This window comes from Lissotriton helveticus, chromosome 6, assembly GCF_964261635.1.
Source record: "Lissotriton helveticus chromosome 6, aLisHel1.1, whole genome shotgun sequence".
NCBI lineage: Eukaryota > Metazoa > Chordata > Amphibia > Caudata > Salamandridae > Lissotriton > Lissotriton helveticus.
In genome coordinates, this window is record NC_136067.1 from 946,363,952 (window position 1) to 946,391,872 (window position 27,921).

The window sequence follows — 27,921 nt, forward strand, 5'->3', positions numbered from 1 at the left end:
AAGGACTGGGACAGAATGCTCCCGTTGGCTCTATATGTAGTAAGAGCACAGGTCCAGAGTAGCCTTGGATACTCGCCCTTTGAACTACTGGATGGCCGGCAACCCAGGTCCCTGCTCGAAATAACCAGGGAAGCATGGGAAAAAGAAGAGGCTAACGAACAGCGGTCCCTTCTGGAATATACCCAGCAGTTGAGGTCACGATTGGGGAAACTTAGGGATTTGGCCTATTCAAATCTGAAGTCGGCCCAAAGTCACCGAAAGCGGTATTACGATAAAGGCAAACGATGGAGAACCCTGAACCAAGGGGACTGGGCTCTAGTGCTACTCCCTTCCTCCACACAGAAATTCAGGAGCGAATGGAAAGGGCCGTATCAAGTACTAGAGAAGTTCGGCAGTACCACCTACAGGCTACAAATGTCGCCCACCCGCAAGCAGTCCTTTCACATGAATCTCTTAAAAAAATGGTTGGGACCAATACCTCGTTCTTCCAATCTGACCCTTCCTGAAGGCAGTGATAAATCAACCCTAGCCTACCTACCCATCAACCCGGAGTTATCCAACATGGAGAAACAGGAACTGCTGAACGACCTCCGCCCTTTTTCCCCCTTGTTTTCCGACACACCTGGTTGCACCCACTTGGCAGAACATGAGATACATACAACCCAGGGTAGTACAGTAAAACAAAGAGCATATCGCATACCAGCAGCAAAAAGGGCGGACGTGAGAAAGGAAGTCGCTAGTATGGTAGAGCTTGGTGTCATCAGACCCTCAAAAAGTAACTGGTCATCCCCGATTGTCATGGTGCCCAAGCCTGATGGGTCCACCCGTTTTTGTATGGACTTCAGGGCGCTGAACGCCATTTCCACCTTCGATGCGTTCCCCATACCCAGGGTGGACGAATTGATTGAACGTATAGGGGAAGCCAAATACATAACGACTCTGGATCTGACAAAGGGTTATTGGCAGGTACCCTTAAGGGAGGAGGACCGCCACAAAACTGCCTTTGCCACAGAGGACGGGTTATACGAGTTCATTGTCCTTCCCTTTGGCCTCCACGGGGCGCCTGCCACGTTCCAGAGACTTATGAATACGGTGTTAACCCCACATGCCAGCTACAGTTCTGTGTATTTGGATGACATAGTCATTTTCAGTCATACATGGACAGAGCACCGAGAACATGTAACCAAGGTTATGGCCTCTTTAAGAGATGCACGATTGCATGTGAACGCCAGGAAATCCAGGGCAGCTTTCTCAAAAGTGAAATATCTTGGGTTTATGCTAGGGGACGGAGTGATAGCCCCCCAAGAGGAGAAAATCAAAGCCATTACCGAAACTCCGTTTCCGTCTACAAAAAAGGAACTCAGGGCCTTTTTGGGCCTCATGGGCTACTATCGACGATTCATAAAGAGCTTTGCCGATATAGCTACTCCCCTGACCAATTTACTCCCAAAAAACGTCAAGAACACCCTGCCTCTCCCTCCTTCACAGGAAGCCAGGAATGCCTTCGTTCTACTGAAGAAAGCCATCACCACTAGTCCGGTGTTGCTACCCCCAGACTTTGAAAAGCCGTTTACACTAGCCACAGATGCTTCAGACACAGGTATAGGAGCAGTCCTGTCACAAATAGGGGAAGACAAAGCAGAACATCCGATACTGTACATAAGTAGAAAACTCCACCCTCGGGAACAAAGGTATCTCACCGTCGAAAAAGAGTGTCTGGCGATACGATGGGCAGTAGAGAAGTTACGTTATTATCTGGAGGGGAAAGTCTTTACCCTCTACTCAGATCATGCCCCTTTGCAGTGGATGCAAAAGAACAGGACAAAGAACGCTAGGATACTGCGGTGGTTTCTCTTCCTCCAGCCCTTTGCGTTTACGGTTGTACATCGGAAGGGGAGGGACAATGGGAACGCTGATTTTCTCTCTCGCATGCCCATTCTCCCCAATCGGGAGAATCCAGGGGGGGAGGAGTGTAACGGGGTGAGGCTGCGTACTGCAGAAGAGTGGTGGGCACCCGGAACTGACCCGGTACAACCTCCTTCCTTACAGACAGAGTCATGGGGTACGGATCACGATGAACACGAAGAAGAGGAACGCGGCTCCTTTAAGTGGGCATACACGGAGGAAGAGGATCCTCCTATTATACACGTCAGCGAGACCGGATTGGCTAAAACTGAGGAAGCGATGTTCATGGCATGTGACATCACCCCCGAAGAGACAGCGAGGAGCGGAGACGGAGAACCGGAGACCGGAGATTGCAGAACCGAAGGAAGAAGTGGAGAACCTGAAGAACAACTGGGAGCAAGCGGAGGAGTGTCCGAGGGGAAGCCAGGAGGCCAACGACCCTGCGAGCCGCCGTGCCACTCTCCCGGGGGAGGAGCGTGGCTTTCCCAGGTACGGCAGCGTATGGCGGCTTGGGTGGGAAGCAAGCGTGTAAAATAGTGTACAGATCCCCTGTTTGTATCCTGCGTTCCCCCCCTCTCGTTTCCATTTACCCCGCGTTTACCCTCACCGTCTGTGTACTCCCCACCCACTTCATTGGCGTATGTTAGAGTTGCACGTTCACCGGTGAATCCTCTCCCGACTCACTACACCCGGTCCCTCGGTGCATAAGACCCAAGCGGACAGCTGAACTAACGGCTCCCTTTCTGTTGGTTTTCTCTTTCCATGGACACCGGAGCCAAGGTAGCAGCTTAAAACCCAGACCGTGACCAGACATTGAGGGGCAGCGCTATACCCAACAGAAAAGAAGGAAGAACACCCGAACGCCAAAACGGATCCCAGTCAGTTCGCAAAAAAGAGACTAACGTTCAGAACGAGGAGAACATTAATGCTAAAAACAAACCGAGGAATACCAATAAAGCCCTCTTTGACCCCACGAACCGGTGTCCTACTCGTTCCTGCACCACAACCTGATACCTCTACTACCCCTGGTCCACAAGCCCAGCCCACATACACCCAAAATCCTGAGATATACAACAGGTCCAGACACTTATTGGAGCAAAAACAGCTTTATCTAAAATATAATCACCAAAGAATAATGAGCCAGTTCCTGAAATATTGTAAAGAGCCAATGTTCGGCAATACTTTTACTGTTTACCCATGCCAATAAATCATTACTGCTTTTCAAATTTAAACGGAAATGAAACCAGCCTCAGAACACCAACTGGGGATAAGCCTGTGGTGTTTCCAGCACTGTAATCCAGCAGCAAGCTGGACAATGAAACCTAGTAATGGCGCTTACTACTGCACCATTGGTACTGCATCTGGTTTATATTAATTTAGAATGTCATCTTGTAGTGGCCTGCTGTAATGTATTCCTGCATTTTAGCAATGGATAGAACAACCTGCTGCTACACATAAGAACCTTCTTCTCACCTTTTGAATTCTGCAAGAAGCTCAAGACCTGGCTTTTCGAGTAGTCCCAGGACCTATGTTTGGTACGTTTCAGAACTTTTCAGCGCCAGTATGCCCCCCCCCCCCCCAAGTGATAGTGTGCTCTACAGATCTGTGCATAACATAACATAACATGTTGATATAAAGCAAAACACCACTTAGTAAAGGCCTTTGGTACTGCATCTCTGCTCACACAGTCATGGTTATGCTTAAGTGTAGTTGAAAGGTTGTCCTGCATGCTGCAGCCAGTGGTTGTGGTTAAAAAGCAGCAGTAGATCAATTGAGTGTGGCGAGGAGGGAACAGAAAAAGTATGGAGAATAGCAGAAGCATAGTGAGAACTATGAGAGGAGACAAAAGGCTACTGAATCCCCAGCAACGTGTGAAAATATGAGACTGCCAAAGACCCAGAGATGTACGAGAAGGCCATTCACTGCTAGGATCAAAAACAGTTTTATATAATATGTAGACTAGGGTAAGTGATAAATTACGCTCCGCTGGCAGAGTTGGGTGAGTTTTGGCCAAGTTCCAGCCAAACCGTGCCAACCGCAGCACAGATGAGTTTTTTCTCACGTGATTCACCAACAGTAAGTTGGCGAGCAAGAATTGGGGTCCTCTAGCACAATTTTCGGGTGGTGGGACAGTACCTGGCAAGATTTTCCCAGTGCGGCAGTTGCAACTGCTTGCAGCTCGTGTACAAAATCCACGCAAGTGGCAGCAAAACCAACACGAGCAGCAGCTCCTTCTGGCACGCTATGTGTTGCCATTCATGCTGGTTGTTCAGTGTGGAACAACTTCCTGTCGCTAAAAATCAGTGCAATGAGACAATTTCTGCCAGTTTCCAGAACTTGTGAAATCTCACAGAGATTTCATGTAACTCCGGAGATTCCGTCAAGTGAAACTCCGCAAATTCCTCCCACCCCTACTGTAGACATTAAAATAAAGACCCGGTTCTCATTTTGTATTTGATATTAAACTTACAAATTACATCTTGGAAATATACAACTCTAAACAACCATCTTTCAGGAATATTTTGATGATTTTTGGTACCATTAAAGAAATGTTGTGTTGTACAGTGATCCAAAAATTATAAATGGTTTCAGAATGTCACTTAAAGACCTACCTGTGGTAATACCATCACTCCAACACAGCAATTATTCCAGGCTGCACAATGTCACCTAGTAACAGCCGTAGTACTGAATTCCTGTGCATCCAGTAATAGTGCCAGAAATCTAGGATGCAAATCAAGCTCAGTGAAAACTGGTATACTGTCAATTACACTTGTGCTTGGGCTTGAGTGTATTTTTTTGAGATATTGAATAGGAGAGTAATAGTATGCCTCAGAAATTAAAACTGATATACCTTTCAATATTTTTGACTCTCTGGTAGATAATGGCCATTATGTTCTAACCAGCAGTCAAAGTCCAAAAGAATCAATAGTGGAACTATTAAGAACTATTAAGAGTGTCATCCAGAGGGCATAGAAGAGTGGGTGGAGTCTAAAACAGCAGAAGTATTAATTTTAAGGCATGCCATTTAAACTCTGGTAACAAATAACATTAGTTGGAAATTGCAGATCTTTAGCCTGCTGGAAGCCAGGGATATGCTCTGGATCCCCACGAAATCGTTGATGATGTCATTTGAGATGCCATCAAATTAAGTCATGTATTAGGTCATTTGCATGGCAGGGCACGAGTAATGATTTTTGCAGATAACCATTTAGCCTATTTCATGAATTTCCAGGTTGTTTTCATTACCATGATTTTAATTTACTGTGTGTTTTTTAACTGGATTTCTGAGTTTTTATATTCTTAAATATGTTCTTATGTTATGAGTAAATCTGGGTTTTACAGCGTCAATCTTTTGCCTGTGCTCAGTGGCGGTTGGTAGGAACACATTGTCTTTCACCAGAACATGTGCCCAATCGCCTAATTACCAACCACCCACTGCTGTCTCTTCAGCCAGGCCCTCTGCACAACCTCCTACATGGTCAACACCCCAACTGTGCCCGGCCTTTCGTCGAGGCACAGCGGAGTTGCGATTAGGGCCTGTCCTACTGCCATGTCAGTAGCCTGTATTTGCACATCACAGGAACAGCGAAAAGTGGGGTGATACTAGCTCTTCAGTTAACTGCACCTTCAGTAATTTCCATGTACTCTTGATAAAAGCACAGAAAAATATACATGAGAATATGGAGCTTATGATGTGTGCTGATGCCTTCGCTATGCGTTCCTGTAGTTCTTTAGGTAATCACTTCTGTTATTATGTTGTATGTCTGGAAAATCTAGAAATCAACAACATAAATATCTCACCTAACCGTCTAACTCTATTGATGTTTCCCTTGCTCTCTGTTTTTATCAGGCACATGCTCGTTGATGCCCTCAACACGTTAGAAGAAGATTCAAGAGAAAACATAGAAACATCCTCAACTGCTTGAAAGTTATTACATTATGAGCAGCCTGTCAAGAGAAGCATGTCTTGGGCATATAAATGGTGATCACTAACTCCCCAGCAGTGCTCAAGCAGGCACCTGTTGGTTCCTTTGTGTCCAGTGGCTTACTTGCTGCTGTTTGTGATAAACCACACCCACCTGACTGTGCTTGTATTAGAGGACCATCCTACTGATTGATGGAGGAACAGCACAGACCTAGAGCTGGCTTGAGGCCAAAGAGGACACTGTCAACTTACGACTACACTAATCTCCTGGTGCTTGAATGCAACTTGCATCCTCTCACTACTGATGGCCTCTACCTATTGCCAAGGTGCTCCTGTCTGATTAGTGAACAGGTTTCTGGCAGCAGCCCTTAGGCTGCCATATTTGCTGCTAGTTCCCAGGGCCTACAGGGTGAACAACTCATTGCAATGAGCTTCTGTCTAATGCATCACCTCACCTGCAAGTTCTGCATTTTATTTTAAGTTCATCTTGTCAATATTTTGACACCTGTGTGCCTCCTTCACACACACTTGCACAGAATCAACTGGAACATCACCTATCGGATCCAGAGCATATCCCCAGCTTCATGCAGGGTAAAGATCTGCAATTTCCAACTAGTGCTATGGGGGGGAGGTCAAGAAAAGGAGACGCAAGGAAGTGCATTCAGAAGAGCAAGAAAAGAGGATGCTGAAGAGGACACACATGATGAGATGTGGAGGGAAAATAACGTAGATGCACTCTGAAGACCACTACCCCTTCCACAGGCCTCAATAATGTTTAGTCTACAGTTTCACAATTTCAGTTTAATTATTTATATAAAAAAACATTGCTGTTACGCATTTATCTTAAATAGCTAACAACCACTGATGAAGCCAATAGTCCTGGTTTCAGGTATATACAAGTTGTGTGATATATCTGGATGCAATATCAACGCTCAGAGAGAAACCAAAATACAGGACAGGTGGCACATTATGGCAATCACACAAATTCTGTCCCCTGCTGATGAGACTCCACTGGCTCCCAGTGAGGAAGCGAGTCCAGTTTAAAACTCTATGTACAATCCACAAGAGTATGATAGGGGAGGGCCCAAAATACATGACCGAAATCTTCCAGCCTTACATTCCCGGGCGCCCTCTGCGCTCCAGCCATCAGCAGCTTCTGCAAACACCCAGAGTAAAAAAGGCCAGACAAGGCGGCCGTGCATTAGCCTATGCCGGACCAGCACTCTGGAACTCTCTGCCCCCAGAACTAAGATCTCTCTCCAGCCACCTGACCTTTCGGAAAATTTTAAAAACTTACCTGTATCCTGGTAAATAATGCTTTTCTAGCTTACATCCCCACTCCCTCTGGGCACACATTCAGAATTAGTACACTCTAGTGTTGCAGCAATAGCGCGGAGATACCCCTTCGGGGGTCTAGTCTGGCGCTTTATAAGAATATAAAATAAATATAAAATAAATAAATGTTTAAGCCACACCCTTATTTCCATAAGCCACACACTTTTTAGGGACCCTCCCCCCCCACACACACACATACACACTTTTTTCATCCCACTTCAAGCCCTGGGGATAAGTGTTTATTGACTTTTATCCAATGTACTAATCTCATGTATATTTAATTTTGAGGAATATTATGTTTCATATCCAAACACCAGGAGTTGATTAGAGATACAGCTAAGTTATATCTTATCCCTGGTGCACTGAGAAACGAATTCTCACAACAGGTTACTAATATATCTCTGATTGCCTTTATATACCCATGTGATTTGGAGACCTCAGTGCCCACAAGAAGTAATTAGCCATGGGGGTGTCAGGTTTCTCTCTTCTCACATTCTCCTATTCCAATTTCTTTTACAGGCCCTCATATTACAATTGTATGTTGCCATTGGTGAAAGTAATGAGAGAAGGAAGAGAAGAGTGCATTACCCTCTTTGGATCCTGACTACAAGGTTAGTGCCTTTTAGCATCCTGTTAATGCTGCACCACTTAAAATGTTGCACCTAATTACATTTATTGTAAATAGTTTTGAATCTATTACTGTGTTTACGCCCCTACTGATTTTGTAGCAAGGCTAATGTTGTACCTAAATATGATAATTCCCAAGCTTGGGTGCTGCTGTTGTGTATTCCTTAAGCATGTTGTGCTTGTATCATGCAGCAGGGATTAAAACAAAAAAGAGTGCATACAAAGAGGCACAGACAGATGCAAGTTGCATAGACCCATGGCATTAACAGACTATAAAATATGGTACCGGCTGCGGTAGGTGCAGGTAACAGCGGTGGGGCCGCGTAAGGGAGGATTCTGAGAGACGATACCGAGGGAAAATTAAATAAATTATACATTTTCCCTCTCGGAATCCCTCCTTACATGGCCCCACCGCTGTTACCTGCACGGACCGCGGCTGATTGGTACATTCCAGTGTTTGCCTGCTTTAGCAAATTAAAGACTGATTCACTCTTCTAGAAGTCAATTAAATTAGCTACATTGAGTTGTGTAGCAATGAAAACCTATTAAAAAGTGCCAAAAATTACTTCATTGCATCCGAGGTACAGATAGGAGGACATTCTGTAATCACCTCCATTGCATACTATATGAGCATCACTGGGACTAGGTCACAGCCAAAAGGTGGTTATTATAGAGCTAGGAGGCCATAAGGGCATTCATACTTTCCAGGGTCATATTGGTTAATGTAAACAGTCTTGTTAGCCCAAACAAATGCTGATCTAAATTGTGCTGTATGAAGCAGAGACATGTGCCTATAGTCTCTATTCAGGTCCATGGATGACATGAAGTGACAGTTCACAAAGCATCCAACAAGCCACCAATTCTGTTAAGGAACTGTGCTTTCCTCCCATTTCCTTCCAGGAAGATACAAATCATGCACATCCGTTAGTTTCAAGATTTAGCACAAGTGGATTTTTGCAGCCTACAGGATATCTACATGATATCCGTATTACACTTTAGAAATCATGGTCTTAGATATCTAGGGGAATATTTACTATCACTTCAGGGAGGGCAGCAACTTGCACTGCATTACGTGAAAAGGGAGAAATCAGAAATGCTCCGTATTTGCTTGTATTTTGTTTCCACTGCGGGTATGGACAAAGCCTCATTAGTTAGCATAGAAGGATTTTGTTTTCATAAGTTAGCAAGGTATGAGAAAATGAAGTTGGCAAGTAAAAGCGCAGCAACCAGCAAGGAAGTGAGTTCTCATAGAAGAGGAGAGGAACGATCAAGGACGAACGAAGTTGCAACTTATCGATGTGTGAAAGGTGGTGCAAGTATCCAGTTGTGGTGGAGCCATTGAAATTCACTAGCAAGGATCACATGGGATTATCTACACTGAATGCAATTGACATTTTATGCTGAAACATAACGAGGAACAGAGAGAGTCATTTTAGGATTTCATGAAGAGCAGATCTTCGCTTCTGCTTCTGTGGTTTTATGCTACCTGACCCATTGTTGGAGTGCCTTCTACTGAAGACTCCGACAGCTGACACCTTTCTGATTACACCTTTACTAAATGCTTCTTAGAATAGGATTGCCCTTTTAAGGTAGTGTAGGGTGAGATAGTTTGCTCATGCTTACTCTAGAAAATCATGTGATGCATTGGTTCCGTAATGTCAGGTAGGGAAGGTAGGGAAGGTGATGCATCATTTTTTCTCGATGCGGCGGCAACGGCGCTGCGTTAGTCTCTCCAGCCGCAGTCCCACGATGCATTGGTTCTTGCAACCACACAGCATCTTTACTGAAAGATGTGTTATTAAATTCTGAGTTCAGAGTGCCTAAAATGTATTTGTCCGAATGAGAAGTTATACTTGTAAGATGTTACAAAGTATTTCCCATTCTATCCTATTAAACAGATAGCCTTTCAATAGTGAAAAATAAAATTTGCAACATTTCACTATCAGGACATGTCACACTCACCAGTCCATGTCCTACCTTTCACATACATTGCACCCTGCCCATGGGGGTACCTTGGGCCTACCATAGGGGTGCCTTACATGTGAGTAAAGGGAAAGTTAGGGCCTGGCAAGCTGGTGCAATTGGTAGGTCACATGGCAGTTTAAAACTGCACACAGACTCTGCAATTGCAGGTTTGAGATACCTCTTCAGAGCTAGTCATGTGGGTGGCACAATCAGTGCTGCAGGCCCATTAATAGCATTTGATTTACAGGCCCTGGCACACTCAGTGCACTTTACTAGGGGCTTACCAGTAAATCAATTATGCCAGTCATGGATAACCATTGATCCAAAAGGAAGTGGACAGGGCTGCCCGATCCCGGCGGTGAGAGGGGTAGGACACTGGCCTATGACACAGGAGATTAGAGCCTTAGACATAGAGGCACCATCCCTGATGTACAACCCGCCGGGTATTGATGAGGCACATAAATCTTGACGTTGAGGCAAGGAACAGTGCTCCAGAGGTACAACCTTCACTTAATTGGTAACGAGCATTTATAAATTAAAATTAAAATTTGAGTTATATTTCATAACCTTTGTTAGTAGACTATAACCATAGAGGTCCTGAAGAATCCCGAGCCAATGCGCATAGCGAGAAACATGTCGACCGACTTCCTAACACTTCCCAGTCTAGTCTAGAGCTAGGGAACATCACATTCCAGAAAGCCCGACTAGCTTCACTTTTAACTGCAATGAGGGACCGCCCGAATAAAGTAGTCTCAGGTACCCTTCGCTGCTTTTTAATTCACATTCCAGTCTACAACCCATTTGGCCCCATACCCACACTTCACCAATACGCAGTTGGAACAAAAGATCTCCGCCAAAGAGCCCCTCTTTGAGGTGAGCCCGTTGGGAATTGCACCGCCTACCCGACGAGGAGCACTGCCGATGATGAAGCATGACACCTGCAAGGGTGTCTGAGGCAATTATATCCAACACAATGGATACCCAGTGGTAGGCTTACACACTCAAGCCTCCACGTGTCTACTTCCCTGTGACCAGCATTCCACACAACCCTTTTCTTCCCTAGGAACAGCCCTGTCCACTTCCTTTTGGATCAATACTTACGCAGGGCAAGGACTGTGGCTGGACCTTCCACTCACTTTGAGTGGTAATTACGCCCGCACTGATCCCATTGGATCATTCTCCTCCCCTCCCCCTTCTTTGTATACACACAATCATGGATAACCAATCATGTTCATAATTTTCACAGAGAGCATATGCACTTTAGCACTGATTAGCAGTGGTAAAGTGCTCAGAGTCCGATAGCCAACAACAAAAGGTCAGAAAAAAAATAAGAGGAAGAAGCAAAAAGTTTGGGAATGACCCTGTAAAAAGGGCTAAGTCCAAGAACAGCTTTGTATTATATAAGATAAATCTCTTCAGGAGATTTAGATTTACCTTGGTCTGTCTGTATTTCCATATGATCATGTTGAGATTGGTCTATATTGATTTGTTTCTAAATTTATAATTTAACCCTACTAAACTTAGAATAAGTTGTCGAGTTGGTTATTTATTGAGTGATCGCATTGGTCACTCTGAAATGAGATGCAAACAAGTGATAGTTTCTCCTTTTACCTCGCAAGAAGCTTTAACGATCATCAATCTGGGGATAAATGTTTTAGTGGGCCCAAGCTCCATCATTTACATCATACTCTATATAGTCTAAATATCTGAAGGTCTGATTCACAAAAGTAAACTTACACTTTCAGGAAAGTTTACAATTGTTTGCAATTCACAAAGGGATTTATGAGTAGTATCTTTATGAGTGTGGAGTCTTTCCACATAAAAAGGCCAACGTTTTTATGTGCGTAGACTCCGATCCCTTAAATGTTTTCTACTTGTTAATCCCTTTGTGAATAGCAAACAATCGGAAACTTACACAAAAGTGTAAGTTTGCCTTTGTGAATCAGGCCCTCAGTCTCTCTACGTGGGTTACCATATTTGGTGTTTCTATAGCTTATATATCCCTTGTGTTGCCTGAGCTATAGAATTCTCTGAATCACATATTTTCTGTTCTAGTTCCAAAGTCTCCTTTCAAAGCACCTTTTTGACCACACGTAATATTTTAATGTGTAGTCCACCTTTGACTATCTCTAAAACGACTTGTTTGATATCTGTGTACTGGGTCAGGCCTTCATTTATAGCAAATTAAATGATTAGAGAATCACTAATCATCTCTTATATCACCTTGTCTTGCTACACTGTGAGTTGCAGTCTTGATGTCGGGAGGGCCATTATGGGGTTATCCCAGTCCGAAGTCATCGGGGGACTATGGTCTAACAGTAAACATCCTAAATATTCTGAGTTATATGCTATGTGACCCAGATCAGGTGTGCACAAGATCATATTGAGAAGTGTGGAAAGCATGCATGGAAGTACAGTACAAGTACTATCTTGCATTTGGGTGCATCTCTTGCTAAATGTCTATGAGATGTCGGTGTTGCATCCAGCCAAAGAGGCGTGCTGAACTTTTCTGGGCCTGTATATTGTGTAGCAGGTGGAAGCAATGTATTCATTGCTACGTCATGCATTTGTTGTCACCTCCCCATATCTTCGGATTGTCAGCTAAATGAAGCCAGTTTGAAACCAGGGCTTCAATAAACTGTGGTTAATTTGTGTTTGGGCTGTGTATGCTGGCCAATGGCTTAGCCTCACCATCTAGTGTACCTTCTGTGATTGCAAATCTTTCCTTCATGCTTTGGTACTGTTTTGGGTGCACAAACATGACCCCAAGTATTATACAGATTAATGTCCTCCGGTGTATCTAGAGTATGTTGTGGCATATATTTGTCTGCACCTTCTATGCAATTTAATGGCCTTCTCGTAGTTGAGGTAAATTTCCTTCTAAGTATGCTATTTCTACACGTTTGTGCTTTAGGTAGGCATAAATCCTGTGTTGGTTGGTCAGCTGGCCATCCCTCTCACTTTAAAAAGAAAAATCTTTTTATTGACAAATAAAATGATAAACAAATAAGGCACAACAGATGAATTTACAATAATCACTCATTTAGCACCGACCATCACAATGGATACATCAAGTTTTGTGGGGTCATGGGGATTCCCACTCCACAGTGTCATTATGGTCAACTGGAGGGGTACAAATATCACCTCTATAACTGTTGCAGGCGCCCCAAATTTTCCCCCACGTTCCAGGGCGGCCCCTAGCCACATATACCGATCTCTACCTAAACATGCTCCAATCGAGATATTCCATCCATTTCCCCAGTTGGGGCGCCTGAGTAGCACCCCAAAGTTGCGCGATATTACGCTTGGCGATCCTACATGCTAGCGTCACCCATCGTTTCCCATGCGCTGTGAGGTCAGAGGGCTCCCAGACATTCAAAATACAGCGTCGGGCCTCCACCTGCACACTCATCCCCAGCACCTCCCGAAACTTCTTGTGTATCTTCATCCAATAGGACTGCACCTCTGAACAGTGCCACAATACATGCATAAATGTGCCAGTTTCTCCACACCCTCTTCGGCATCTCGCATCGTCCGCCAACCCCATTCGCACCAATCGAGGCCCCGTCACATAGGACCGATGTAGAATCTTCAATTGCACCAATCGCAACCTCATCTGAATGGCCACTGTTTTAGGAGATGATTCCACCTCCCTCCAATCAATCTTCATCGTCTATGACTAAGCCGTCAGCACTCCACCATCCCTCTCACTTTTAAATGATGAAGTTATATTTAGGCTGTTTCACCATGGTCTGGTTTCATGAGGAACGTGCTCCTTTTGGGCCTTGCAGGTACCAAATATTTCTCTTTATGTATTGCTCTTCTCAGTGTGCATTTTAATACCTTAAGGACGTCCCCATTGCCACTGTGTTTATCTAAGGGCAATATGTGATGTGAATCTCCCCTGCCCTAAATTTACTCATCATCCCTCAACACAACATTAGCCAACTTCCTACTCCACGACAAAGTTGAAATGAGAACTCAACCATTTTTAACATAACGTGCAATATTCCTGCATTGCATGTTCTTGTGTGTCATCAGCCTACTTGGAGCGTAATGGGGTACCAGCATTACGAGTTCTGCCTGAGCCCTGGCCCAAATTCCAATTATTCTATCTATGAAAGGATACAGAGCCTCAAACCTTTTTAAAGTTCAGTTTGAAATCTTCTACCAACTAGTATACTTCTCAGTTTCTGCTGAATCAGAGGCACTACTTCCTGTTGTGCCTAGACCATATCCTCCACAGTGGCATACTAGATACTTTGCAAGCCATGGCAGTCCCTGCCTTTGCCGCCCACCGACGGCCGCATGGTACAGTGGGGGTATGTCCTTGCATTGATTCCTTCGTTTGCAGCCCTGCGGCAAATGCATGTAAGAGTGGTGGAGGCCACTGCCCCCAAAACTCGTGCCACCTAGGGCGTAGTGGTAATCAGGTGAACAACCCTTTTCTTCTTCTTGGTGGCCTAATAACCATGTGCCTGATGTTTCTGATGATGTCAGTTAGTCGCTTCCTGCATGTATATTTATTGAGTTCTGCAACTGGAGACCTCCACTACCAGTTGTGCCATCTCAGTCGCTGCTTGTTCCTTAGTTGGGCCTCTTGTTGGTTTAGACCAGTCTCTTTTTCGGGCTTTGGGCACCCATTTGATTTCCTCCTCTGGTTCTGAGAGGTCTTTTTATCAGCGTGTTTTCTTCCAGCCACGTCCAAGCCTCCTGGGCCTCAGTGAATAAGTGTGTATCGCTGTTGATCATAATTTTCAGATTCACTAAGAACACTAATGCGTATTTCAGGTTCAATTTGTGAAGTCTCTTCTTGACCCTCAGGAACGAGTTGCATTAACTTTGCTCATTCACAGTATAGTCCGGAAAAATTAGAAGCATATTTTTTATGGACTCCTAGCCCTTCTTTCTAGCTATCTGGAGTATGTTGTTCAATTCCCTATAATTAAATAGCCTGGCTGTTACTGGTCTTGGGGAGTCATTACTTCTTTGAGCCACTGCTCCAGGAAGAGTTCTACACTAGGAGCGAGATTTATCAATATTTCACACAAAGCAACGCAGCAAGACAACTTGCTGCACTGCACAGCATGAAAAAGAGGAGGAGGAATGCACTATATTTTCCAAAATATGGCGCATTCCTGATGTATGCCGCACTGGCAAACAATCTGCTGCCTACCCCCAACGCAGCCACCCTTGGCTCCATGAAGCAAAGGTGCATGTGCTGCAGACAGGATTGCTTTTGTGCAGGAAGGCACAAAAGCAACCCTTCGAGGTATTTTCCTCTTTCCAAGTGTACCGAAGGGGAACATCGTTTACAACGCAGTGAAAACACCGCGATGCCTTTACAACGATGCCATTACAACGCAGGTCGTTACTACGACTTGCGCTGGATGGCGCTGTTGTATAAGGAATATTGCAATTTTATATTCCAACACCTTCCCTACTGTTACGTGGACTGGTGTTGGAATATAAAATTATAATATTCCACAATCCATACCCTACAACGCAAGTCGTTGTAACGACTTGCGTTGTAATGGCAGCGTTGTCATGTACCGCGATCTAAGAGATCGCGTTGTACTGACATACATCCGTCCCAAAGAATGCAGCACATTTTGGAAAAAAACTTGGAGAAATTAAAATATTTCTCCTCGTTGTGCCTGAAATCATAGCATTATGATGCATTCCCAGGTTTACCAGTCTTGTTAAATCTGGGAATGAGGCAAAATTCATGGGTGGATGTGTGGGAATATCCATGCTCCACCCATGGAACACCTTACCAGGGCAGAATAACGCAAGGCACTCACCTGCGCTGCCTTGCCTTACTCCAGATTTACCAAGCAACACAGGGCTACACATGTATCCAGTGTAGTGTCTGGAATGAGATTGAAGTCCTCCCTAATATGTTATCTGTGTCAACTGAGGAAGTGACGAGACCGAGAGCTTTCAGGATTTATAGCTCCTGATGGTCATTAGGTGCGTATAGGGTGGCGAGGGTGAATGTGAAGTGGTGTACTGATATCCTGAGGGAGAATAGTTTCCCTGGAAGCTTTGCTGGGTCTGCCATGCGGCCTTAGAATTTAGTGGCCAATAGGATTGCCACTTGTGCTTGTTTTGTGGGACTGGGCGAGAAAAACTGCCTGTTGAACCAGCAAGATCTCATCCTTGTGGAGTCCTTCTTCAGTAGGTGTGCCCCCTGCAACAGGCATATATCACAGTCCAAGCCTCTGAGTGAGGAGTGATAGGAGTGCCAGGCATTTGGCCAGTCCATTCAACCATCGAACATTGAGGCTTAGGACCTTAACCATTTGCATTGGGTAATGGTGACTGTGTAGACTTAAGGTGTGGAAGGATCTGTGGAAGCCCTGTCAGAGGTTTAGGGTGGACTATTGATGGATGTAGCTGTTGGCTGAGGCAGATAGCCTGATTGGAGGAGATTACCACCTTGGGGTTTAACATTATAACTGCACCGCTTCCTCCATGGGAACAAGAAGTAGTACTGGCTTGATGGTTGTGGGGCCGAGCGTCATAGTGAATCAGGTGCAGAGAAATGATGTGCCCTCTGTCAACCTGATGCTAACTAATGATAACATATACCTGCGGGTTTGGGTTTAGTAGCGAATCCCAGTTGTAAGTGCTACATCAATGGGCCTCGTCGTTGCAAACATCTTCCAAAGCCACGGGCCATAAAGCTAGCCAATGTATTTCCTGTCTCCTTCCTCCGTCCCCTGGCCATTTTTCTGGACACGTTGTAATTCCAAATGTGGTGCTCTGGAGTAAGCAGGGGGTTGAACAAAATTAGCAGTTTTTGAGCTGTCTCCGCTGGGACAGGTCTGGATCCTGACAACTTCTTGAAATGTAGAATATCTGTGTAGATAGAATGCACTTCAGAGCAAAATATGTATTTAAGGCATATGTGGTTTAATTAATGCTGATACTAATTGTAATGCTATCTCTCGACAAAAAAGAGATTGAGACCTTACGGGGAAAGGACCAAGGTTAATAGTTATTTCTTGAAACAGCTATACAGGCGTGGATTTGATAGTAATGCCATTGGGATTAACTAGTAAATGTTTATGTCGATTTATTAATTCAGAATTTTTTGTATACCACTACTTGTGTTGATGTCAGGGCGCTATATGTTGCCCATATAAAAAGTCGTACCCTTTGTTAACTTCCATTAAAACACGCACTAGCAAAGCCAATAGGCCAAGCATTGACAGGCAGCCTTTTGATTTTGCCAATGTTTGTTTTGTTTCTTCATTGCTTTTGCAAAACGTCATTGTTAGGGGTGCTGCTGGACCTTCACCAACATAAAAAATGCCTAAAAACAAAAACTTTTTGGGCATTCAAAAGCACACATTTTCACACTAGCCTTTAGCATTAAGGTAACTACTTTCTGTGTGGATGAGCTCCCTGTGAAAGAACAGAATGCTGTCACTCACAGTGGAGTTAGCAAATGACTGAAGTGGGCTAAACAACTGACCCGTGTGATATGCGGCTGTGGGCAGGAGAATTAATGTAAAGGACACAGAAACAGGCAAATTGATTAAAAGGGCTGTCTGAAAGCCCCTATAAATAAGTATATGACATATATAATTTAGTCAAATCAAAAAGTCTTGGTTAATGCCAGACCTCAAAATTGTTTTAAAACTTTTTCATAATATGTGGGTGTTTTTGGCAAACACTGAAAGCAGAATAATAAACTGAAACACTGGGGAACATGGCGCTCTTCATCCAGAACCCCTACTAAGCTAATGCGAAACTCGTATTTAATTTAAAAGTGCTATTTGGCATGAGTTGGATTCTGGGATGGGATCCGCGTGGCAGGGAAACATAAATTGCATTAAATGACCATCAATCACAGTCATATTACTGCTGCCCCGTAACAAATGGCCACACATTCAGCACAATGAGCACGGCGATATCCCCAGGCAAACGCTAAGGTCTGTTGCCGGTAATTTGACAGCAGTTTCATCATGGCCGTGGGTTAAACTGCAGGAGCGAAAGGCAAACAACTTTAAAGGGATATATTTTCCATCATGATCAATGGAGACCTCTGGCTTAGACTAAACCAAGCTCAAACAGGAAGTTCCGTGACATGCTTAAGCTGGAACACACGCAAAAGCAAACACAACTTTCCCCTCTCCAGCGACGTTTGGAAAATAGTCTATTAGGGCCGGGATGCAATCTGTTTGCTCTCCCTGTACATTTCAGCTGATCTTTCCGAATGCATTAATGGTCTGTGCCGGGCCCAGCCCTACAGCCATTGCTGCTTCTGCTTTGCTTTCCCTTATTTCCATCTCTGAATCTGCTTGTGTTGGCATCTGGCTGTGTGACTTACCCAGTGGCTTCCAGGTGTTGTGCGCTCACACGAAGGTGTTCTGTTTCATTCAGGAGAGCAGAAGCACTGAATGCAGCTAAAGAGTGCACGACTGTGCGGCTGTGTTACATAAAGTGAGCACTGGGGGCAGTATCACATACAGTGCTATGGGGTGCAACGGGCCTTTGCGCCCACTTTAAGCGCCCCCGGGGCACTTGGGTATTACAGAAGGGGGCGCAGACGCTTGTGCGGCCCCTTTTGTAATACCAGTAGCACTGGCGCACATAAAGCACCAGTGCTATTTTAAAGGGGCGTCCCCTCATTTGCATGGGGGCGTGCACCAGGCAAATTAAGAATCTCTTTGCCGTGCTGTATTACTGACGTGGGTGCAGAAGCACAGAAGCCCTCAGGAGGCACATTGAGAGTGCCCCCCTGATGGCAGCCCTCTGGTGGGGGGAAAGTGAGTCCCATGAACCCCACAGACATCCCCTTGTGGGCGGGTGCAGTCACTGACTGCACCCACCTGCAAAGGGTTCTCTAATCCTGCGGGTGGCGCCTGCACTGTGAAAACATGGAGCAGCTGTAAAGCAGCCGCTGCGTTATTCACCTGAATGCGTTGCCCAGGGTACAACGCAAGTTCGCTGCTGCCCTGGGGGCAGCGCATTCATCGTAATAGGGCGCATTTTCATTGTTTACCCCAGGCGCACGTTTGCAAAGCTGCGCCCGGCGCAAACAATGAAACAGCGATTTATGTGCAATGTTGCCCTGGGAGTGCTAAGATAAGACTGAGGGCCAGATTTACTAACTTTCCACATAGCACAACAACCAAAGTTGCGATAGGCCTACTTTGCACTACTTTAGGGCTATTTTCCAGCGTAAGTAAACTTTTGAGCATCAAAGTAAATCTCATATTAACAATTTTCACCAGTTTGCATCACTTTTGTGATGCAAGTCTGGTGCAAATGATTAATAAATCTGCCCCACAGTTTCTGCCAAAGCTTTAGACAGGTGTCTTAAATAGACGAAGAGCTAAAGAAGCACTATTTTACTGACTTAGACAGTGGTAAATGGTAGCTTGCCACTGGAGCTTTCAAGGTATGTACTGCTTTTTGTTGGAAACACAGTAGTATGTGTTGAAATATCAAAATTAAAAAAAACGCACATTACAAATAACCTCAACAAAGCAATGTAAATGCAATAAAAACATAACAAGGGACATCGCAACAAAAGAGTCAAAACAGAATACAAAATAAATAAATATAATGAATAACTAATCTATATATGAGAAGCGCAAACATATCACCCCTTAAGGTTTCAAGGCGCTGTGGGCTGTCGGGGAGATTTAGTGAGCTATTGTCGAGAATCACATGATGACAAGCTGGGCTGCTGCCGGCGATCGAGCCGTGAGCCCCACACTCTGGAGTCAGCCACTCTAGCCACTCCGCCACACCTTTCCAACTTCATAACCACAGTAAAATTACATTGCAACATGCAGCACAACGACACAGCAGCACAACACGCAGAGAATGCATCACTACTAGGACAAAGTGTCACCCCTCCAATTTCCACACCATGGCCAAAAGAAAAGCTCTTCTAAGCAGGTGGTAAATGTGCCAAGATCTGGTCCAAGAGGAAAGAAAATCATGGTGAACTGAATCCAGTTTTCTCTTGCCCGATTGAGGGGAAATTACTTGTAATCAATGGATCTAGGTCTGGGACCACAGTTTTGATTTAGGGACACCACCCCTCCAGTATCCTCACAACTATATCATGGGAACTTACTGGTGTCCCAAGTGCTAAACAATAAGTAATTGTGACTCGAATGTAACATGCCTTATACGTTTTATTTTATTCTCTGACTGTTAGCTGATAAGTTAACTAACACAAGTAGACATTGCATACATACATTGACTGATAGCATATTGCTTTTCCATTTGGGGTGAAAATATACACTGTATAACCTTTTAAAGTGTGTCCTTTAATTCCTGTCGTAAATAACAACTGGCCCAAAAACATTTACACTGGGATTCAGGTATGTTTTCGCCCAGAATTTCTACCTTGGTGTGAAAAAATATGCAATAATGTCTACAAACAGTTTTTGCATCTCTTTTTGCATATGCCAATACCCAATTTCTCATTGTTGTATACATGATGGAATTGAAAGTGCCCCATTACCCCTTAGTAACTAGTAAAAAGGAGAACAAATTGTTTATGTTTATATTGTTGGAGAGAACTACCTGATGACAAATGCTGGAAAAGGAGGAGAACTAATGTCAGGCCATAACTTTCCAGTTACAGCAGGTCTCTGAGGGGGGCACGTCCGGCCTACTTCCACAGTAGCCCTCTTAAATCCAGATATACATTTCCAAGACAGCAACTGAGCCAACGTTTTATTCTGCAATTTATTTTCAATTGCAGAGCGTAAGACATTTTTTTGGGTTCTGCCCATGGACTTGGGTAGTCAAGAAAGAAAAGACTGAAGCCATCCAGTGCATTGATAACTCAGCCATCACCTCAAACCCCATTATGCACCAGACTGTTTCCATGCAGCTGTCTTCTGCTCAGCAATATTATCGAGAAATGTCTTTGGATATATTTGATGTCATTCTGTTTCAAAACCTACTGGGAATGCACTGGTGCCTATCCACAGCGCACTGGTAGACTGGAGAGAAGGGTTGTCACCTTTCAGAGCAGTTACATCTTGAGAAATGTTCTCCATAGAAGGTAGTCCATCCATTGAAAGTCATGTATTGCTGTCCTACTCTTTATAGCATAGGAAAAAACATCCTGGTACTGGTAGATCTTAATTGCTTGTATGTGCTTAGGACCAAGAAGACACACACTCTTCCCCTATCCCCAGTCCTAGATGTCAGCGTGACCTTTCTAAGTAAACCTTAATAATATATGAAGAATTCCTGCACACGTGGCTAAAGAAAATCAGATACCCCACCAAAAAAAAGATGACCACTTCAAGAAAGAATTCACAAGACATTCCCCTTCACCAACACAGACACCCACTTTCTTTAACACTCAGTAATGCTCACAAGTTAATCTATAATGTTTCCAAATCAGGATTAGAAGTTTACGTGGAATACCGCACTCCCAAAGCTTTTCTGCTGGACATTTCACTCAGGAAAACCTTGTGAAATATGTGAGTGACAAAAGGATGAATATTCAGGAGAAGATGGCAGGGTTTAGTGCCATAATACAATTTTTAAACTTAATTCCCTATTTATGATGGGTAGTCTCAGAGCAGCAATACATTCCCTCAACTCAGAATTACTGATCCTAAAAGTATTGGTAATTTTGGGTGGTGGGAATTCTGCATAGGTATTCCTAATAAACCTTTGATATGGACCTAAGTAAACAAAAACATGCCTCAACATTGTTTGATTTGATTATCATCACCTCAGTGATAGTGAAGGACTGATATCCTTAATAAATATATCACTCGATCAAGTTCAGGACGCAAAGACCTGCATGAAGTTTACTCATTAGAAAGTACACAGTCTTGTTCAGATAAACAGCTAGGATGAGTGGAAAACTACTGGGGACTACAAGTATCAATGCCCTTTTGCCTTCAGTATGTGGCATCAGCTTTCATTCTTTATTTGAGCACAGTTTCGAAGTGCATACTTGACTAATTTGAACATGGCTACCCGGTGGACATGCTAATGTGTCCTTCTCTTCCTAAGGATGCATATGCATTAACGATTACCTATCTGGGTGTCACTACTGTGTAGAGCAAAACCCAATTATCAGGCATCATTTAGTCTTCTTTCTTGTCTAAATAATTTGTAGCATTTCAGACAATTGCAATAGACTTTTTAATGACTCTTTCTCTGTTGCCTGGTTAAACAAACATCTGGTTGGTAGCATATGCATTTACCAAAACGTCATAGAAATGAATGGAATACCTACTACAGACACTTAAGCATGGGTATTCATAAAGAACATATTTCATTTCCATGGATCACCTACCATGATGACCTCTAACTGTCATAAGCCACCTACATGGATCCCAGGTTATTCAAATGGGGCAACGGCACTAGTTCCCGAATCCTTCTGAGATTTGCCCTCGGTTTACAGGAGGAGACACTGCTCAGTGACAAATCCCAGGGGGCAGAGGGTTGAGATGGATAGAGCGTGTGGACTCAAAAAATACTGTGGCTTGTCTACTCAACTGCAACACTGCAGCAGGCATTCACACCAGTCTGATGAATGGTACCGGCAGATATGTTATCTATAGGCAAACAAATATTAAGGCTTTAGTCTAGTATTAGCTATATCTTTTAAGGTATCTCCTCACGAAAGATTGTATATCTCAACTAGCGTTTAGTTTTGTTGTTAGTTGTTTTTAGATAGTCCATAGAGGTTCCTTCATCAAAGTTTCAAAACTGTAGTGAGTATGATTCCAGCATCAAACTCAGAAGGTAATGTGGACAGGGTTAGCTTCACCCAAGCCCTTTCTGGCAGAGCCCTGCCAACATAATGTACAAGTTGAACAAAAACACTGGTTACCTTGTCTGCAAGTACGATGTTGCGACAGAGCTCAGCGTCTTGCGAAATCAAGTCTGTTAATGTGTCTGTCCTTCTCTTCTTGTTTTTCCATCCAGGTGCGAACCTGATGCGGGACATTCTTTATAGTGAGGTAAAAGTGGAAGGAACAAGGGAGCTGGCAAGACAGAGTCCTTGAAGCCGGGAAACAGGTAAGTGCAGGCAAAGAAGCTAAGCGAAGGGGTGGAGTGTGGACAGTATTTAAAAAAAGACTGTTTTAGAACATTCCTAAAGGTCACATTCTAATTGTTGTAACAAGGAACAGGTGCAGATAATTAACTTGATGAGGCTGTCTTCTAGAAGGTGTTTTAGAATGTTCACAAAGGTCACATTCTAATTGCTTATAGCAAGGAACAAGTGCAGCTGATTAATTTGATTAGGCTGTCTTCTAGAGGGTATTTTAGTAGGTTCACAAAGGTTGCATTCTAATTGTTTATAGCAAGGAACAGGTGCAGGAAATTAATTTGATGGTGGCTTTCTTCAGGAAGGTTCAAGTTGAGGTAATCTATGCCAGTTGCTTAATGCTTATTCTGGTGGATTTTCTGGATGTTTCTGTGGCGCCAGAAACTTGACTTTGAATATGCATGGTAAACATTTGTAAAAGCTAATAAACATTTTCAAACAAATCTGGGAACACCAGCTACAGCTAGCTATTACCAACAGCATGTAATCTGATCAAAAGTCAGTGTACAAGATGTTTGTTCATTCACAAGTGTTGGAAGGAATTATATGAGTCATGCCGTTAGTCAAGAGAGGTGAGCTGTGACAGGAATCCTGACACTGACAGAGGGACTCTATTCAGCTCTAACTTTTGGAAGACCTTCACAGAAACTCAGAAATCATACTTCACTGCTCCTCAAGCTATGACCCTCTGATTATGGCCAAACAGTACTCACCAACCAAGTATGGAACAGTACCTGACGTGTTTTTTGTAGACTATGAAACTAAGTGGAAAGCATAACCTGTACTTATCATAATTCACCTACACACCACTAAAGGTACCATCCCTTTGTCATGGTCACAAGTCTATATTTAAAGAATGATCCCCAAACATCTAACTGGTCCTCATGTCTCTAACGTTTAGACATACATTTAAACCTTGAAAAAAGGTTTGGATCCAATTTGATAACATTTCCAAAATTTCAAGAAGAACAGAATATTCTCTGATTGATATTGAGTGCACGCATGTCCTTAAATCTAAGATGACACATCCTGGTTGCCCACAATAAATACCCAATTGAGTGTGAAGGCAAGAAACTTCTCATTGCCTCACTTTGGGCTAAATGTAGTTAAAATCAAATTTGCGAAACCTTAATAGCGAATTTTACAGTTTCGCTATTAAGAACTCGCAAAATTGAATGTAGGTAGGAATTGCTAAACTATTAGCGAATCCCTAATATTCCTCAGTAGCGAATCGCACGTTGAGATTCGTTAATAAGGAATACCTACCCATTCATTCCTATGGGCCAGGACGCCCATAGGAATGAATGGGAAGATATTATCCATTTGCTAATCGCTATTTGAGAATTGCAAATAGCGGGAGCTATTTCAAGGGTGCCAAGGTGTCAAAAGGACACCCTGTTGCACCCCTGAAATGTGCATGTGTGCACATGTTTCGCACATACATGCCTCAAGGGCATGAATGTGTGCCACATGGCACTTTAAAAAAAGCAAAAAAGTGTTTTTTAACAGGAAATCGCTAATTACCACCAACTTGAAGTTGGTGGTAATTAGCGATTCCTTAAGGCTAAAGTTCACTTTCTTTTGTGCTACTTACATTGCATTTAATGAATCGCAATTTGCGATTCCTTATATGCAAGAGCAAAATAAAGGAATCGCAATTTTGCAATTCCTTATTTTGCTAGTAGGTTTAAACTCACCTACATTTCAGCGTTGGAGCTCACTATTTGACCATCTACATCTGGCCCTTAATGTTTTTAGATCAATAGTAACTGTATTGGCGTGATCCATGGAATGCAGAGGATGTGTCAAAAATGGCTGTAGGCTTGATATAATTATCACTTCAGGCATTAAAATCTACAGTCCATCCATAATGGTATGCATCCACATTCATTTTATAAAACCTTAAGGGTTCTCATGTAAATATCTAAGCAGTATGCTGCAAGACGTATGTGAAAATAGCAAAAGGACAGGAGGAGAGAAAATGTTCTTGGAAAATATTTAAGGAGACCCAAGGATCATCCAGAAATATATTTAGAGGGAGAAAATATTTTGCCAAAAACACACATACATTTTGCCCATTTCTCTGGAATAATAGATTTTTTTCCTGGTTACCCTACACATCTAAGAAAAGTATGTGCTTTGAGTACATTTTAAATTAGTATATTTGGTCACTTTAGTCAACAATATCTACTTAAGGACATAACCCAAAGCTATTGTAAGCAAACTATCAGCTGATAAGCTGACATGCCAGTGAGATGTTGGGTTCAATAGTTCTGCAAACTAAGTACCGCTGTGTCTATGTGTATCATCCAGTCGCAAATCCAAATCCAGGTTGGGTCCTCTAAGGCTGTAATTCTTCTGAAGTCAATAAAATCAGCATCAATGAGTCAGGATATAATAATCGTGGGTGGCAAGGTCAAATAAATTGGGTGGCAAGTACTGTACAAAATGCAAAAGTTTTTTTTCTGGGTGAAACCTGCTCTGAATTTAGCACGAAAAAAAGATAGAGGTTAGACTTAGATCATAAATAATCATTTTAACCTCTATGGCAGACACAACCAGGCCCAAATTGCATAAAAGTTTACAGGAGGTTAGACACGAACCGAAATTGGGGACATAATTGTGTTACTTTGTCCTGATTGCATAATAAGACTTGGAACAAAATATACTTCCCCAATTTTCAAATGTGAAAGCTGGACCTAAGCTTGACTTAAAGTCTTCTTCAAAATAGCCTACCTGGGCCCTCGTTACTTGGGGCCCAGTAAAATACTTGTTATTTGCTCCCCAGAATATCCATTCCCGGGTTCTTCAGTAAATCCGTGGTCAGGGGCAGTACCTAGCACTGAGAGATATTTTGTGGAATAACAAATGAAATTGGACTTACCTTGCTGATTGCAGTTTGCTTTCCCAAGTATTTCGCCCAAAGGCATTGCCTGGTTGCCATAGGCAAAATGAGTCCAACATATAGTGTTCTCTTATAACTACTAATTCCCATATGATGGTAACTTGCATTGCCAGCACCAATGCAATTAGCAGGTCACACATAATGAGAGCATAAGTGTTGTTTGTCAACAAATACATGTTCAAGAAATCGCCCTTCCAACCTAACATCAGCCATCAAAGTCATTATGGTCTCCTAGCACTTCTTCAGAGCTGGTCCTGTAGTTCAATACAGTATGCCTGCACAGCGCCGTGTTTAAATTAGAAAAAAAAAAGGTTGTACTACTAACCTTAAAGAAACAAATGACACTGATCCTATTCTGGATTCTAATGGCAATACTCAGAAACCGCTTTCTTGATAACTTCCAACTGTACTATTTTCATCGCATTTGAAGTATGTGAATTAATGGAAAAACGAAAACTCATAAACCACATTGGAGAAAAACAAATAATGGAAAACCAATTTAAAAAAAAGAAAATTTTAAGGAAATACAAATAAATCGAAAATGAAAGGAAACATTTTAAAGGAGAGATAATTATAAGGAAACATCTAAAATCACACACTTGGGTGAAGATTAGGGGTAAGGAGGGTTTTTAGGTTCAGTGATGGGTGGTGTTTAGGGGCAAAAAGGAGATTTTAGGGTTCAGGGACAGTGATGTGCAGCAATGGTGAGGGTTTTTTAGGGGTCAGGCATGGGTTGAATTTATGTTGGTGAGGTGTTTTTAGGGTTTCTGGATGAGTGGAGTTTAGGGGTGATGAGGGTTTTTTAGTGGCCAGGGATGGTGGCTTGCAGAGGTGCTGAGCATTTTCTGGATTTGCGGATGGGGGGAGTTTAGGAGTGGTGAGTGTTTTTCAGGTTCAGTGATGGGTAGAGGCTTTTGGTGGGGAAGGGTTTTCAGTGTTCAAAACTGATCTGTAACCTCCCTTCACGCTCGCCTGCTGGTCCACTCCTCAGAAAGCTGCATTGGCTGCCTGTTGAGAAGCGTGTCATCTTTAAACTCTGTTGCTTGACACATAAAGCCCTGTTTAAGTCAAGGCCAGCTAACCTAGCATACCTATTAAACTCTTATCTCCCATCTGGATGCCTGAGATCATCGGACAAATCTTTCTTGGTGATTCCTCGCATCCGTGCCTCAAGATATGGGGCAGATTGTTCTCCTATACTGCTCCATTTCATTTGAACAAGCTTCCTTTCTGCCTTCGCTCCTGCCCTGATTTCACTTCTTTCAAGAATGGGCTAAAGACCTGGCTATTTTTGACTGTTCTCTTTTCCCATGTGCAGTGCAGCACCGAGATGCTCCTTCAGGACCAATGTGTGCGCAATACTAAGGGGTCTATTAAAATGGCGGAAGGATCGCCACTGCCCATATGGCGGTGACGATCCACCCGCCATTATACTCCACCCGCATGCAATTTACCCCCCGCCTGATTATGTTGGCGGGGATTCCGCGGCGGATGGGAAGACCGTCCGCCGCTTTTCCGCCTGGTCGATGAGTTTGAATATGGTGGCGGTGTCTGTTAGACACTGCCATCCATATTATAATGCATAATGCATGCGGGGAAGAGCATGCGGGGAACCGCCACGGAAAGGCATGCGGATTTCGCAAATGGGGGCCCGTTGCGGGCCCCTAGGATGTTAGGGGTGGGGGGGCACAATGGGGGTACCATTGGCACGGACAAAGTGGCAGGCACCGCGCTGGGCCTGTGACCTTGTGCATGCCAATGCTCACAGCACCGCCCGCCACAATGCTGGGAATAGAGGATGCCACGCCATGGTGGAGGTGGCTTTCTAATTGCCGGTGAGGGACCACCGCACCACTGGCGGCCGATCCCAGCACCGCTAGGGTGGCAGGCGGACAAAAGGACACCCACCATCCTATAGACCCTTTAAGTGTCCAAATAAATAAATAGGGTTCAGGCATGGGGGAGTTTAAGGGTGATGTGGAGCTTTAGGGGTCATGATTGGGTGGATTTCAGGGGTGGTGAGGGTTTTTTTACGGTTCAGGGATTAGTGTAGTTTATGGGTGTGACAGAATTTTACGGGATCAGGGATGAGTGGGGTATAGTAGAATAAAGGGATTTTTAGGGTTCAGAAATGGGTGGAGTTTAGAGATAGTGCTGGAGTTTAGGTGAAGAGATGAGTTTAGGACTAGAAAGGTCTCT

The 27,921-nt window shown here is 43.6% G+C and overlaps 1 protein-coding gene across 10 annotated transcripts in view; it reads left to right on the forward strand.

Annotated features, from left to right (window-relative positions):
• LOC144763210 (uncharacterized) overlaps positions 1-27,921 on the forward strand; it is a 473,214-nt gene that overhangs the window by 259,997 nt on the left and 185,296 nt on the right. For 5 of the 10 annotated variants that reach the window (XM_078648592.1, XM_078648590.1, XM_078648591.1 and 2 more), the window contains exons 1-3: positions 2,178-2,394; positions 7,685-7,776; positions 22,694-22,786. In XM_078648592.1, the coding sequence (XP_078504718.1) occupies positions 2,185-2,394; positions 7,685-7,776; positions 22,694-22,724 (333 nt within the window). In that variant the 5' untranslated portion in view covers positions 2,178-2,184 and the 3' untranslated portion in view covers positions 22,725-22,786. Of the gene's footprint in view, positions 1-2,177; positions 2,395-5,755; positions 5,888-7,684; positions 7,777-22,693; positions 22,787-27,921 lie in introns of those variants that run through there. The other 5 variants (XR_013596185.1, XR_013596184.1, XR_013596183.1 and 2 more) reach the window with 2 other exon arrangements.